We start from the raw sequence: 16437 nt of genomic DNA on the forward strand, positions 1-16437 counted from the left end.
GAGTATGAATACATGCTCAAGAAAACTCATCACTTCTTTGTAAAAACTAAAGCCACCATTCACTACCATGGCTCAGAGCCAGGTTTCACCCTTCAGTGAAAGGTATGCGGGGTAAACAAAACCTATCTGAGAAGCCAGTTTATCTGCAATACTGCAGTGGTGGCAGTTCAAGAAAAAAAAAAGAAAAGAAAAGTCAATTCAGCAACCACCACAACATTATTATTTGGCTACAAAGCATGACTCTCAGATCCCTGGGGCTTAATAAACGCAAAAAACCACAAGTACCCAAGCTGACGTCTTGGGCCACACCCTTCATTCACCACTGAGTCCTGCTTGGTGAAACTACCATTGTGAACACACCAATAAACCCTCACGCTAAATCTTGAGCAAAGAATGTGTCAGAATACTTGCGATACAGGTAAAATGACTTTGCACTTTGACAAGAAGTACAAAGTCTTCCCTTAACCTCTAACAATGGTGTGAGCCATCCCACCAAAGGTATGTCCTTTAAAAAACACAAAAACAAACAACTCTTGTCTCGGTCAAATAGAGAAACACAGGCACTATTCATACCGCGTTTCTAATTATTTGTCTGGCTAGCAGGGATGGGCAGCTCACATTATATTGGACCTACATTCTGCATAGCATTAGCAATAATCATACATACAGAAGAGAGAAGACCCGGGTTAATCTGCAGTTACACCACATACCACACAGCACTACTAACATAATAAATATCAAATATGCTACTTTTGGTGAAAACTTAGCTGGTCTCATCTTCTGGAGACACAGCGGGCTACGGAACGGCGTTAGCTAACCCGTTCTTGACATGTTTATGATTACCACGCTGACAGCAGCCATAATGATTGTAATTATCACCGCCTAGCAAAATCCGCCACACTTCAGTTCAAGCCAGAACAAGCGGTTCATGGGGCACTTGCTCTGCTAACTTAGCTGCACGTATCGGACGGACACTACCATGGGAAACAGTCCGATGAAATGTAGAAGCTAACGCGCTAACCTTTGCAGTTCACTCAAGTTGCTAGCCGTTTAGCAGCCACAGTGAACATACTACAAATGACAGCAGGCAAAGCTATACGGTTGTTCATGATGAGTGATTTCCAACCGCAAACAGTCGTCTATTTCCTTACCTGAGGCTGATGGGACCTAGCTAGGGAATGTCCAAATAGCACCAGTCTTCCCAATGCGATGTCTTCTGTGCTTGACTCCTCACTCAGGGTAAGGGCGGTAACACAGGAAAAGGGAACCGAACAGTATATGAGTGACGTCTGGTTGAACGAATAGGATGGTAGTATCCCAAGCCTCAACCAATGGCACTAATAAACCCGCCCTTTCTCCTACAAGAGACCAATCATATGAAATATGGAGGAGGCGAACTGAAATAAAATAATAAATAGAGTAAAATAAAATAAAACAAAGTAACATAAAATTTCTCTATTTAAACAAAAATATATTTAAAAATGAAATAAAAAAAGAGGTATTATTTTGACCAAATTTGGACAAGAATTGAAATGCACTGAGACGCTGAGATAAGCTTTGGATGATTGCCACTGCTACTCATCATGATAATTAAATATGACGTCTTTACAATAACTGAGTAAACTCCACCATGTGTTGCAGACTTTAAGGGCATGTTCATTTAAGATGAAATTCTACTAGGCTGCATTTAGAATCATATTAGTATATTATACTTACTATTCTATATTTTATCATTTATTGTCACTGTCCCACTAATATTAGATTTTGATGCAAATCAAACTCTCTCTCTCTCTTTTATGCAAACACAGGCATTTGCACAAAGCTTACACTGTGTACCAGGGCTGGACTGGGACAAAAAAATCAGCCCGGGCATTTTGACTAGAGACCGGCCCACCAGGTATTATAGGAAAAGCCATAAAGCCTTTGAATGAAAAGTGTGGTGCTGTGGCTCCAGCAAACATCAGCTGATACTAGAAAGTAATATTAAATAAATTCACAATAACAACAGCTTATCAAGCTTAAACGTGCTGCTGTTGTACAGCGGACACCCGCTGTTTTCCTCTGTCTTGCGCAAAGTGGGCGATAAACAAACAAGGGAGACGGAACTTGCGACAGAAAAGCCAATCAGCTTATCATTGATCAGTTTCATGATTGAAGTAACAACAGGAGAGGGAGGGGGGAGAGGGTGAGAGAAGAAGAGATAGCTGTGCAAAGATACAGAATAACTCCAACTTTGTCTTTGTCTGATTGTCTGGGCATCATAGCGGAGGCAAGTGATGTCCAAATAAACTACATCTAAGGACCCAAAGGAAGGAGGCAGCAGCAGGTCTCTCTCTTAAGGATGTATTTTCACTGAATCGTCTTTTCGGTCTGCCAGTGTGTCATGCACTTTTCATGATTAAAGACCTTAGCAAAGAAAAAAAAAGTTGCCGGCTCCAGCTCCTTCGTATCAATATTATTTTCAGACAGTTTCCCCACGACTCCACCAATCAGCTCATCTGGATCTGGAGTTTACCTGCATACATCCCATTCACTCTGTCAGTTTTTTCACACTTACTGCTGTTGAGCAAAAACTACACTAAAAGCCATACCTTGCTCAATTGTTTGTACCTTCTTGGCTCACATAAAACTGTACACGCAGTTTTATAAGATGCCTTGTCCGTAACACAAAAACTTCAGCAAAAGATGAGGGTGCTGAGACATGCCTCGGTTCCCTATTTCCTAAAGCTGTTAAGATAAACAGCTCAAGAATTTGAGCTGCACTGAGGCGCAGAGAGGAACATGACTTTTAATGCAATCAGTTTTTCTTCATTCATCAACACATGCCTGAGAGAGGGTTAACTGGTGTCAGAGCACTTGGCTGTCGTTATGATTTGCTCCAGTGGTGTCAGACATGAGCGCCTTCCTCTAAAAAACAAAACAATGCAGGGTGGAGCAGGTTTCACATGGATTTTTGCACAGATGTTATCTGAGAGGAAAATAAGCCTCACTGCTTTAGCATCTGGTAATAAACAAAGGTTAATAAAGGCTTACAGATGCTGTCAGGTGGCTCCCAGCACTGACACTGACACAATTCAACCAGTATAGCCAGAAAAAAAACGAAAGACAAACCAGCTGGTAAAATGCACATTCAAACTTAAGCCATAACTAAACAACACTGTAATATTCCTACCAGTGTTTTTGATGCATTCATGAATTCATCAGTCGTTATAGCTCTCCACAGCATCACAACGCCTGCTGTTATAAAGTGAACAATAGCGTCCAGTGTCACACAGCTGCTATTCCCACACACAAAGCCACATTATATGTGTGCCATTGCAGAATTTATTACAGGCAAAGGAAAGTATTTAAAAAGGCTACAGAACAAAGAAAGGAGACCATAAAACACTCCGAATAGCCAGGTTTAAATTTAACCAGACTTTGCTATATATATATATAGACATAACGATGTTTTCATAAAAGTATATATAAACGAATAAACGAATATTCTTTGGTTAGAAGCTAAGCAGGTGTTGTGTCTCCCCCTGGCGGTTGACTAGATTTATTACATCACTTAAGCTCAGCTTGACCCGGATCCAAAATCCTTAAACCCAGTGATTATATCCTGTAGGTCACGTTTTACTACAGTTTGGAAGAAATGGCGGACATGGATGAATTGTTCGGGAGCGATGGGGACAGCGACAACGACCAGCGAGGTAATGTTGCCCGAAACTCGTGGCTTATATTGTTTAATCATCAGTTTGTGCATTTAGATGAGTGCCGCGTTGTGCGCAGCTGCGTAGCAGAGGGGAGCTTTAACGCGAGAGTGAGGTGTGGAACGTTTCGCGGATGTTCGTTATATCGAGGCAGGCGTTAATAATGTTAATGTGTTTTAAACGTTGGCTTTAATGGAAACCATCGTGGAGTTCTTTTATCCTTCACCTAGTTTCACTTTTCTTTTTCTTTCTTATTTTCTTTTTCCTTTTAAAAATAAAAAATCGGTTTTCAGTGTTTGGATTCACGTGATGTGTCAGACGGAGGGCCATGGCTTAAGTTGTTTTGTTGCTGTGGTGCAGGATGTGATCAGCGCTCATGTTTTTTTTTTAGCAGCACGACTGCAAATATACATTTTAAGACCTTAAAAAAACTTAATTCCCTTATCTCAAAATTAGAATTGTCTTCACGCACAAACTGGTGCAGCACCTAAGTTCACCTACATAATCTTTAATTTCCACGGACTTGCTACTAAAATGATTTTTACAGAAAGAAGAACAGTGCGAGAAAACCGTATGACACTGTGTATTTCAGTACTCACTGTTGATCCAGCCGTACATAAATAATATTGTGATTGCATCAGATAATCCCATACAAACAACTGTCAGATATAACAGTATTTATTCAAAAAGGTCTAAATATCCTCTATGGGTATTATTCAGAGACATAAATATATTATGTCTGTATGAGACAAAGTGTGGAAAACCATCAAAGCACTTTGTTGTGTTGATGCTGAAATCATCTAAAAAGTCTACAAAAAGGAGCTCTTCATGCAGGATCAGTGTTGTTTACAGTGCTGCTGTGCACACAGTGATGTTTAAGGGATCCCACAGTTAAAGATGCATGATTCATTTACTGATGTTAACAAACTGATATCATCTTTGCTTCTTTTTGTCCAAAAGTAGTTGATAATTGGAAGCTTTTTCTGGCATCACTCGTTTTTTCCACAGAAATACTGTGATTTTGCACCCCAAAGAGACTTAAGGTGGTTATAAATAAATAAATATTATTTCTTTTAAACAGGATTGCCCCCAGCCCTGCTTTGTTTGAACAAAACACTGGTATATGGAGAGTATGAGGATTTAAGCTGAGCTTCACCTTTTTAGTCACGCATTTGTAATGTGAGAGGAGTGAGTAACATCTGTTTGGCACTACAAACTAGAATAAATCTGACTGCTTTATCTCTTTGCAGAGTCTGGCTCCGGCTCTGGTTCAGAGTCGGAGCAGGAGAGGCCTCGTTCTGTCAGCAACGCTTCAGGCAGCGGCAGTGACAGCGAGAGGGAGCGGGATGATGATGATGACGAGTACGAAGGCAGGGAGGCCGGCAAGCCCAGCATGAATAAGGTGCATTTTGCAGACATCGTTCAGACAGCCGCCTAATCAGTCGTTCAGCTGTGAATTTAGCCACTGAAAATACTGCTTCAACTTCCACAGTGACCTCAGAGAATTGTATTCCTTTTGTAATGTTAATCTTGCATTGACTTGAGTTATTAAACTTTCAACCTACCTCAAACCATCTAGTATGTTTATCCCACAATGAAGGTGTCGTGTGTCTGCAGTAGAAGGACTGAGGCGTGCGTGTGTGTGTCTGTGTGACGATACAGTCATGAGCTGCATCTAAACGTACTCATGTGTCTTCTCCGTAACAGGAGCTGTTTGGAGACGACAGTGAGGATGAACAACACAGCGGAAGCGACAACCAGTCTGAGCGCTCGGGGAACCAGTCAGATGCCAGCATGCGCTCAGACCGCGGGGACAACGATCACTCCGACGCAGAGCAGCACAGCGGCTCGGACCGTGACCATCGAGATGAGGATGAAGACGAGGAGGATGGGGGTCACCGGTCGGACGGAGGAAGCCCGGCTGGCAGCGGGATGTCTGGCGGTGGGAGCCCTCGTTCTGACAGGGGCAGCGTTCGCTCAGACAGAAGGTACGACGTCTCACACAGGCTGCAGCTCACCGTTGTTTAACTGAGGTCGTTGATGGCACAGAGATCGGGATGCTAAAATATATCTTTTCCAGTTTGAGAAACGCCATCAGGTCTTTGATCTGTCATAAGGAAGTGGATGGGGGATTAAGTGACTTCCAGAGGAATAAAAATCAGAATATATGTTTACCGTGTTTGTTCTTATTCAGTATGCACAGCGATCCTGGGACTCCGCAGTCGGGCCCGGGCACACCTCACAGTGACGGCGAAGCTTCAGGGAGGGAGAACCAATCGGAGGATGAGAAGTGGGGCGGAGAAGCTAAGAGCGACCAGTCGGAGGACGAGGAGGAGAAACGCCACTACTCTGACGAAGAGGGAGAAAATTCTGATGATGAGGGACCGAGGAACAGGAAATCAGGTACAACCCCCAGGATCTGCCGCTGAGCCAGCCTCCAGGGTTAATCTTTTTACACAGTAAATTTCATGGATTGGGGCCATATGTGAACATTTTATCCCGAGCTTAAAACTCAGAGGTTAATATGAGATTAATTTTTCACACAGACTCTTTGCACGAGGCGATGAACTGTTTTCCTTTACTGTAAGATGTGCGTGGGTGTCCCGTGCCTCCACTATAAACGTGACATGTGGAAAATGATACATAAAATTTCTTGGTTTTGTTTTTCAGAGTCTGCAAAAGGAAGTGACAGCGAAGATGATTTCATAGGACGGAAACCCAAAACGAAAGCCGCCTCCGATTCCGATTCAGACAGCGATGCTGAAACAAAACGTAAGCCCTAACCTTACTGAGTCAACGTAGCAGCAACGATTTGTCTTTTGTTTCTGCTGCTGAATTTGATATTTTTATGGTACTGAAAGTTATCCGTACTCTTCCGCAGCAAAGAAGGCCGCAGCAGATGACCTGTTCGGAGAAGCGGACGACATCTCTTCAGACAGCGATGCAGAGAAGCCCCCAACCCCGGGCCAGCCCCTGGTATGTGTCTGTTCTCTCGCCCTCTGTTTCTTCTCTGCACTCATCACACTTTTAAACGAGATCCAAAATCCCCTTTTTCTCTAAGCCTCTCTGAGCCGATCCCTATTGTCATGGGTCACTGGATTATACAGTGTTTGTTCACTTGTTCGTGTGTGTGTGTGTCTAGGATGCAGAGGATGGTATGGAGGGGGAGCAGGCAGAAGAGGAGCCTGCGCCTGAAACTCGTATTGAAGTAGAGATCCCAAAAGTCAGCACTGACTTGGGATCCGACCTTTATTTTGTCAAGTTGCCCAATTTCCTGTCTGTGGAGCCCAGGTCAGAGCATGTGCAGTGTAGATGGATGGAAAAATTATTTTCACTTGATGATAAGATAATTAGATGTTCTTTGACGCTGTCTTTTCTTTTTCTTTTTTTCCCTTTTAGGCCGTTTGATCCTCAGTACTATGAGGATGAATTTGAGGATGAAGAAATGCTGGATGAAGAGGGGCGGACCAGGCTCAAACTGAAGGTCTGTGTAGACTGGAAATGACGGATGACAGATTTTATTTATTTAGATTTTTTTTCCTACGTCACCTGATGTTCATCATCTTCTCCCCACAGGTGGAGAACACAATCCGGTGGAGAGCGAAGAGAGACGAGGAGGGAAATGAAACCCGAGAGAGCAATGCGCGCATTGTCAAATGGTCCGACGGCAGGTGTGTGTTACGTCAGGCTGGATGCCGCGAGGTGCGACACTGCGATCAGGACATAACTCTGTACTTGGCACGCTTTTCAGTTTCCCATTCTTTCCACAGCATGTCCCTCCACCTGGGGAACGAAGTGTTCGATGTTTACAAAGCTCCACTCCAAGGAGACCACAATCACCTTTTCATCCGACAGGGCACCGGGCTGCAGGGACAGGCCGTGTTCAAAACCAAACTCACTTTCAGGTAATGCACTAACATGCCAGTGTGGCTTTGGTAACAGGCTGCTGTTTCCTTTTAGGCACAGACTGAGAGTTGCGAGGGAGACTCCTCCTCCGTCTGGCTCCCTGACAGTAGAATATGTTCTAAACAAACTCCGGGCTACCTCTGCAAACAACAACAACAACAACAGCAGCCACAATGGCACCCTTCATTCAGGCTCCATTTAGAAATGTACTGAATGCTTTAAGTCCCCGGATCACCTTGTGCAAGCTGCACAGGTTTCTCCCAGTAAGAACTGTTTAAGCTTCTTAGCGCCCCCCCCAAATCCACCTGAATGTTCTGTCTTTCACCCCGCATGGGTCTATGAGGGCAAACCTGCCTCAGTGTGCAACAGGCCTCCGTGTTCCCAAACAGAACATTATTACAGTTTGTTCCCTTGGAGCATTAACATTTGAGTTTTGATTAGGATTAGAACTGCTCAGCGTGCAGATGGTTACAATGCTTTTATTTTCCTTTTAAAAGCACCTTTAACTCCTTTAAAGCCAGAAAATTCACGTTTTAAAAAAAAAAAAAATGTGAGCACCTAAAGAACATACTGTATGACAAGACTTCTTCATTCACGAGGTCATGTGATACGACAGTGAACTTAAGGTTACAGATAAATACATTTTCTTAAATAAGCCAACAGGCACATGACTCTGTCATTCACAGCTTCGAGTGGTCTCAGCATCGTGAGTGATTTGTGTTAAATTTAATGTATTTTTAATAAATGCATAGATTATATTTGTGGTGATATTTTCATAAGTCATCATTAAATGAGGGAGCTGAGGCCAGCGGTTAATGTTTGTATTGTAAGAACATTGTTGGGGATCTAATAACGTGAGACACTCGACAACAACAGATGTCTTTGGTGAAGTCAAACGAACACAGTGTGTTCTTTTAATCAAGCAGACATAATTGATGAATTTGTTACGTCATACCTGGCTCAGAATTGGGGGCTTTTTAATGCGCCAGCATTGTTTACATCCATGTACGCCTACTTAATGAGACCACATTTACACTCAACAGCCAGTTTGCTAGGTACATCTTGCTGGATTAGACCTCTTTTTGCCATCAGAGCTACTTTAATTCTTTGTGGCAGAGATTCAACAAGGTGCTGGAAACATTCCTCTGAGATTTTGGTCCATATTGACCTGACAGCTTGAGATGAGTTGAGCTTTGTGACACGGTGTGTTATGCTGCTGGAAGGAGCCATTAAAAGATGGGTACCCTATAGCGTTAAGGGACTGGGCACGGTCAGCAGCAGTAGTAAATAGGCTTTGGTGTTGTGATGCACAGTTGGTACTCTATGGGGTACACGTGCGCCCAACACCTTTACACCACCACCAGTAGCGCCTTGAACTTTTGATATAAGGCCAGATGGATCCATGCTTTCATGAATTTCATGCCAAATTCTGAACCTGCCATCTGAATGTCACAGGAGAAATCTGGACTCATCAGATCAGGCAGTGTTTTTGTCTTCTGTTGCTCAATTTTGGTGAACCCAGGTGAATTGTAGCCTCTGGTTTCTATTCTTAGCTCACAGGAGCGGCACCCAGCGTGGTCTTTTGCTGCTGTAGCTGCTGCTTACAGGTTTTTATGTGATATTCGTTCAAAGATGCTCTTCTGCATATTTTCTCTTTTTATAAACTTTCCCAGTAAACTCTGGAGATGGTTATGTGGGAAATATCCAGCAGATCAACACTTTGTGAAATAATCAGGCAGCCCGTGTGGCACCAACAACCATATCACATTCAGAGTTCCCCTCAGATCACCTTTCTTACTCATTCTGATGCTCAGATTGAACTTCAGTAGGTCATCTTGACCATGCTCTGAGTTGCTGCCGCGTGATTGGCTGATCATATATTTCTATTAGGGAACAGTCAAACAGGTGTACATAAGAAAATGGCGCATTTTGTTTTATATTTTATTGTGTTTTATTTAATCCACACCTACTCTCAGTGCTTGTTGCTGTGTAGCCGTGTAACAGAGTGGGAGTCTCTTTCTTATTAGCAAGACATCACAAAAAAACATCAGAGGTTCTCAGTGCAACTTTTAATCTCTATATGGAGCTCATGGAAATGTGTGAAAGCACAGGGCAATATAAAGACCAGCATGTACCTAATGCTGCATGACCTAATAAAGATGACAGTTAGCTATAAATTAGCTTGTGCTTTAGTTTCCTTCTGCATTACATTACTGGCAGGGATATGCTTAACATGCCCTGTGTGCAATGTGTTTGCCCAAGATAGAAATAAAGCGTGCGATATTAAAAACTCCACAAGGTAGATTTAATGAGTGTGGGCTAAAACAGGTTTGGCAGTCGATACTGTGTTTTTCTTTCTGCCTGTTTGCAACACAGAGGTGTGATCTATGTGTTAATAAAGAAGAAAAGGGAAAAAATGTGTGAAAACCTCCCACTCTTAAGAGATGCACTTTTATGAAGACGTACTGGGGAAATGTTATAATTCAGGTTGTTTTTTCTGCACTTCCAGACCCCACTCCACAGACAGCGCCACCCACAGGAAGATGACCCTGTCTCTGGCTGACCGCTGCTCAAAGACACAGAAGATCAGAATCCTTCCCATGGCTGGACGAGATCCCGAGTCCCATCGCAATGAAATGATCAAGGTAGCACGAGCCGTCCGGTGTGGGAATTCTTTTGTTACCACAGAGACCGGAAGAGTGAGATGAGGTCAGCTGTTGACAGGCACCATGGCTGCTTACATAATAACATAACCTGACATGCTTGCATAATGTGGTCACGCAGTGGCGAGTGAAATGGAAACTGAGTCAACCAGTCTAGAGTTCTGGTGATGCGTTTACTGTCGGCTTGAGAAAGACTGCAGATTACATTGTTCTTCACTGTGCAGCATTAGCTTAAAATGGCTTTTAAAACATATAAACACAAATTTGTCTCTTTGTATTTTAAACACTCGTGTCCTGCATGATGACGTCTAATGTGCGTCAGTGGGGATTGTGCGAGTTTGAATAATTAACAATAGACGCCCAAATACTAGACATCAATTACGCTTCCCCCATTGTTTGTAGTCAGTACTCCCAGTTGGTGGTTCTTAAGTTATCATGATTACAGTTCAACAGCAACAAGGGTCCGTGCCTTTATACAAGTGTATGCCAGTCTCACATTTCCACAGAATGTGGATTTCAGGTGTAATTTCAGTACACTTCATAGGTCCTTCCCTCTGTTGTGCCTCAAACAGCCCAAACAGGCTGTTTCAGTACCAGCAGCTGAAATCAGGCTGCTTTACTTTTAAGAAAAAGCATGACATCTGTTAGATGTGGTAGGAGCAGCTAAAATGTAGTAGATGTGGAAAAGGGTGGTAATTGGCGACAGAAAGCCTTAAGCTTGCACTAAAGTACAAAAAACACACCAGTAGCCCACAGCACAGTCTTTGTTTATAGGTTTTAAATGTCTTTTAAGTTTCCACAGTTTCTAATCGCCTCTGCAGTGTCATAATTCTGACACTGATCTAGCCTTTGGGCAGACAGTCAAAGCTAATCATAATGGGAGCTTCAGTAGCTGCGCAATGTGTAGATTTCTAGAGCAATGGTGGGCAGAGGGGGCCACAGGTTGTCGTGTACCCACATTAACTGCCCACTCCTGCTCTAAAGCCCATGGGGTGTTGAAGCTGTGGCTCTGGAGATCCATGCAGGAAAAATGGATAAGGAATACTTTGCTTTACCACCAACACTGCTGGCTTTAGTCAAAATCAAATTGAAACTTTATTTTATTTGCTTTCACTATTTTTTTTTTAAAGATATTAGACTGTTATATTTTTTATTTACTATCAAAGTAGCCTCCTTTTGATTGGATTCAGGTAGGACTCAAAGTAAACAGCGTTGCTTTATAGTTACCCAAGTCAAGCTGGATTTTTTTTTTTTTTCCCCCTCTCTTCACAATTGTTTCATTGTTGGTAATAAAAATAAGAACATGATAAATGAATTTGATTAGATTAGAAAACACAGTATTATTGTAATGAAAATGCAAAGTTAAAGCACTAAATAATCATGATCATGAAGAGTAGTCACATGTGGTAAAAGATTTGAAGTATTTAGATATATTAGTAATACTGATGGGCTAAGTTATACACAGTAGACACTTTATTCTGTGAAAGCTGGGAAATTCTTTTGCCACCGCAAACGTATGGCAGGTAGCTTAAATAAGTAGGAACATCAAGACTCAAATATGTTTTTTGAGGGTTCAAGAATTGCTTAAAAACGGCTCTTTTGATAGTAAGTTTGCTATAGACATATTGTAGATGCCTAATAATGTTCAGACTGAGTAAGCGTGTGTTCCTGTTTAAAGTTAAAGGTTATTGAAGCACATTTTTGACTAACTGGCACTAGCTGATTGTCAAACTTAAAATGGGCAGGAGGGCAAATGTTTTAGAAAGTAATTACCCTTTCTCTCGTTTGTCCTTACTCTGCCTGCAGTTGTCCTTTTATTGTAGGACAGCTAATTCTATTTATTCCAGTGAGGAATTGTCATGTTATAGGAATAACAGAACAACAAGCAGGGTAAATGTACTTTAGAGCAAAAACGAATAATAGGCTCATTTCTTATTGTTTTTTTCCAACAAGGCCAGCTTATTGCTTTAAAGGGAAATTAATTAGACTTTTCCCACACCTAACATAAAAAGCGACCTTTTTTCTCAGTGTGTTTGGGGAAAAACAATTAACAACTAAGCAGCTAGAAATTAAATGCCTTGAAATGATTTTTGTATAAACTTGCCGCTCGGGTCTGTCTTGGCAGAAAGAGGAGGAGCGGCTGCGAGCCTCCATCCGCAGGGAGTCCCAGCAGAGGAGGATAAGGGAAAAGCAGCATCAGAGAGGCCTGAGCAGCAGCTACCTGGAGCCCGATCGCTATGACGACGAGGAAGAGGGCGAGGAGGCGATCAGCCTCGCAGCCATCAAGAGCAAGTATAAGGGTGGAAGTGGCCTGAGAGGTGAGGATGACTGCGTTTCACATTGACTGCTGTCGTTTTGTTTCTATAATTTTTTTCCTCGTATGTTGAGACGTGTTTGGGAGTTACAGAGGCCTGATGCACACGCTCTTCTCTTTCTGCCTCACGTACAGAGGAGCGAGCCAGGATCTACTCATCAGACAGTGATGAAGGTTCTGATGACGATAAAGCCCAGAGGCTGATGAAGGCTAAGAAGTTGGACAGTGACGAGGTAGGTGCAGTGATGTGGTTGACAGACAGGGGGCGGTGTGAGGCAGGACACCGTGTAGAAAAAAAGCCAACTTTTCTCATTATCCTTTGTAACTAAGCAGGAAAGCAAAAGCTAGACTCTTCAGAGCAGGAAAGCTTTTCTGCACTCACTGTTGAAGTGTAACTGAACGCTGTATGTACTCCTGTCACAGGAGGGCGAGGGATCAGGCAAGAGAAAGGCAGAAGATGACGAGGAAACGGCCACCAAAAAGGCAAAGAAGTATGTCATCAGCGACGAAGAAGACGAGGAAGACGACGACGAATAATTCATCTTCCCTTATCATTCCACTGTATTATCAGTGCTCAGCCCACATGGCATATAAACAGCCATATTTTTTGTATATTTTCTTATGACCTGTGTGTGGGTGGCTGTGTCTGTGTGTTTGCTTGTTTATGTTGTGTACAGAAGAGGTGAGAAATAAAACAAAAAACGGTGGTTTTATGTAACCAAAGCTTCTCGAGGCCTCTTCATCTTTTTAACACCATGAATCATATATATATGAATCACGCTGTTGCGATGTTATGAAACAAACTGTTACGTTTCGAGGGGAGGCTGTTAATGGCATAATTGCTGTGGGCTGCCGAAAGATTAAGTTAATGGCATAGAAGCAGCATCTGCCATTTCTGTTCCTCTCCCTCATGTACACACATAATTGACCAGTGTTTTCAGTGCGCTGGTTTAGAGGTGGTGGGGTTTTTTGGTTTTGTTTTGGGTTTTTTGCAGTTCGTGTGAATGTTTCAGGAAAAAACCGGGGAGTGTAGTGTTGTCAGAGGAGAAGACGATGCCAAAACCACCTGATAGAAGACACAAGAGATTAGAGGATTTGGGGTTTGAGACAAAGGAGCTGTAGTTCTGTGGGAGAAGATCCCCCCCCCTCAATAATCTGCCTGCAGAGGAAGGAGTAGGAATATCTACTTCTTCCTGTACAAGCAGCTGTAGGAAGTCCCAAGCTTTCACTGGCACCCCCTCTGATATTCTAACCCATGCCATTGCTACACCTCTGCTAAACATCCAGCCCTTATAGGGCCTGCTAATAGATACCCTTTTAAATTGTCAACCATAGATCGGTGCCATTATTATTGCCAAATCGTCACAGTTTCAACTGTCAGGACACCAAGGGTTTTAGAAGATGTGAAACCTCACAGGAGCCCTGCAGACTTGAATTACATAGTCATATAAACAAAGAAAACATTTTAAATCTCATATTAAAGTGAGATATGATAGCCTGCCTGCAGCTAAATGCTGTAAAAGAAACACTAATTAGTGTTACTATTAGCAAGCTAACCTGGCTTATTATTCTCCAAACTGCATAAACAACCTGTTTGCTTCACTGAGCAATGTGCAGGTTGAGACCAACACAGGCAGCTGCAGCCACTATAACAGTGAAGCATCACTTCAGTTGATTCATGACTGAACCTCTTGAAACATTTACGGCATTTTAGGGGTTTTTTTCTTACATAATTATTTGGCAAATTATATATTTGCCAATGTACTACTAGAGCCTATCTATGATAACCAAGCTTGTTAACTTATTATATATACGTTTTTGTATAAATAAATAATTTTTTTTTATTTATATAGCACCTTTCAAGACAGAATCACAAAGTGCTGCACATAAGATTACAAGTCATAAAAAGATTTAAAAAGAGAAAATAAAACGGGCATAAAATTAACCAAAAGCAGTTTTAAAAAGGTAAGTTTTGAGTTGTTTTTTAAAAACAGCTACTGAGTCCACAGTTCTTAATACTTGGAGTTCCACAGTCTCGGGACCACAGTGGCAAAAGCTCTATCACCCTTAGTCCTCCTCTTAGTATTTTTTATAGCAAGTAAGCCATGATCAGATGACCTCAGAGACCTGCTAGAGACATAGGGCTGTAGCAGATCAAAGATGTAGGCAGGTGCCAGTCCGTGCACAGCTCTGTAGGTCAAGACCAGGATCTTAAAATCAACTCTAAATTTAACAGGAAGCCATTGTAACTGAGATAATAACGGTGTCACATGTGACTACTTGGAGGATTTTGTCAAAAGTCTAGCTGCAGCGTTTTGCACAACCTGCAGACGATCCAGAGAACCTTTGCTTAGACACATAAACAACGAGTTACAATAGTCCAAGCGTGACGAAATAAAAGCATGTATAGCAATCTCAAGTTCAGGGCAAGATAAAACCGGGCTTAGCCTAGCCACATTTCTTAAATGATAAAAACAAGACCGAACCAGAGATTTCACATGCCCATCCAATGTGAGACTCGAGTCAAAGGTGACACCTAAATTCCTGATAGAGGATTTAACATAAAGTGAGAGAAGACCAAGGGCTTTCACTATCTGCGATAGAAACCTATCAGGGGCGCATAAGAGGACTTCGGTTTTCCCCTCGTTGAGTTGGAGAAAATTTGCAGCCATCCAACGTTTGATCAAATCTAAGCAATCATTCAGACGCTGAAGCTTAGATAAATCCTCGGACATAAAAGAAACGTACAATTGAATATCATCAGCATAACAATGATAAGAAATGTCCTCAAAAGAGCCCATGATATGCTTCTATAAATAAAAGGGAAGCATTGCTTTTGCAAAAACTGTATCCTCAAAAAAACTCGTAATATCAAACAAATGAAGTCAACACCAAGTGACAATGAGCTGGCACTGATCGTTCTAATCATGAATAGGAAGAAACAGGTTCTGGGTTAATCAAATTCTCATAAGCAGTCAGCAGCAGGAAGAATTTTATGGTTTGATCCAGCAGTTGAAGCTGTACCTTCATACATATTTAAGGATGTCAGTGGGGTAGTTTGAGCTCCATAACTGTACCTTGTTGTGGACTAGACACTGCTGTGTGAGTCTGCAGTGCCCCTTGGTTTCTGAGTCAGATCCACCCCTCACTCATCACATCTGGTTTCAAAATATCAAGATGGTGACAGCGAAAAGGGTCAACTCAACTCTAAAAACCCTTATACGTTAGCACCTGCTTGGGTTGATCATAGGACCTGGTACCAAGTTCTCTTTCAGAACCTTCTCTGCCGGGATTCCGACTGATTCAAAAAGACGTCAGCAGACTGCATACCAACGATTGGCTGGTCAGAGGGGTCACTTGATGAGTCACGAGAGCATCTCCTTCACGAAAATCGCAACCCAGCAACGAGGGAAATTGCTACAAAAGACAACGCTGTGGTCCTCGAGTCTAACTACAAGCCACAGATGGAGCAGCAGATATATATATCGTCTCCTCGACGTCCACCTTTGTTGTGGCATTCATGTAGCATACTAATTACGTCACAGGATGCCTTTTCGCATTGCTATAATGACCATTAGCTGGTACTCGATTCTCATGGAATATGAGTCAAGGTGAATCGTGCCACTTTGAGTCGCCTCAGGCCGATCCGAGTAGGTACTAATGGAAAAAAGGCTTAAATGCATCTTTTATGTACAGTCTATGATTAGTGTGTCTCTAAGCACCTGTTAGGTGTGGCTGTGTGCAGACAGGAAAAGGACCCAAGGTGCAGACTCCAGAGACAGATGTAAACTCAAAAAACGTTTTAATGTTAAACTCAAATATAACATAACTGGAAATGATCAAAATATAAACTAATACC

General features: G+C 42.3%; 2 protein-coding genes across 2 annotated transcripts in view; one reads left to right on the forward strand and one right to left on the reverse strand.

Moving 5' to 3' along the window:
• tmod2 (tropomodulin 2) overlaps positions 1 to 1281 on the reverse strand; it is an 18389-nt gene extending 17108 nt beyond the window's left edge. Inside the window, exon 1 of the mRNA XM_005948992.3 lies at positions 1152 to 1281. The gene's annotated coding sequence lies outside the window, so the exon portion shown is untranslated. The remainder of the gene's footprint in view (positions 1 to 1151) is intronic.
• Positions 1282 to 3590: 2309 nt separating this feature from the next.
• leo1 (LEO1 homolog, Paf1/RNA polymerase II complex component) lies at positions 3591 to 14056 on the forward strand. The gene is made up of 14 exons (XM_005948993.3): positions 3591 to 3695; positions 4946 to 5097; positions 5403 to 5683; positions 5890 to 6098; positions 6366 to 6467; positions 6577 to 6671; positions 6838 to 6986; positions 7095 to 7179; positions 7272 to 7366; positions 7466 to 7600; positions 10111 to 10246; positions 12390 to 12582; positions 12714 to 12811; positions 13002 to 14056. The coding sequence occupies exons 1-14, from the start codon at positions 3638 to 3640 to the stop codon at positions 13113 to 13115; spliced, it is 1902 nt and encodes a 633-aa protein (XP_005949055.1). The 5' UTR covers positions 3591 to 3637; the 3' UTR covers positions 13116 to 14056.
• Positions 14057 to 16437: the final 2381 nt, after the last annotated feature.

Source organism: Haplochromis burtoni, unplaced genomic scaffold (assembly GCF_018398535.1).
Source record: "Haplochromis burtoni strain Fernald_Lab_line unplaced genomic scaffold, NCSU_Asbu1 Contig_262, whole genome shotgun sequence".
Lineage (NCBI taxonomy): Eukaryota > Metazoa > Chordata > Actinopteri > Cichliformes > Cichlidae > Haplochromis > Haplochromis burtoni.

Coding starts and splice junctions, on each gene's coding strand:
- leo1 (XM_005948993.3), top strand. CDS start 3,638: ATGGCGGACATGGATGAATTGTTCGGGAGCGATGGGGACAGCGACAAC. Junction 6,468..6,576: donor CAGCGATGCTGAAACAAAAC/GTAAGCCCTAAC, acceptor ACTCTTCCGCAG/CAAAGAAGGCCGCAGCAGAT. Junction 7,180..7,271: donor GGACCAGGCTCAAACTGAAG/GTCTGTGTAGAC, acceptor TTCTCCCCACAG/GTGGAGAACACAATCCGGTG.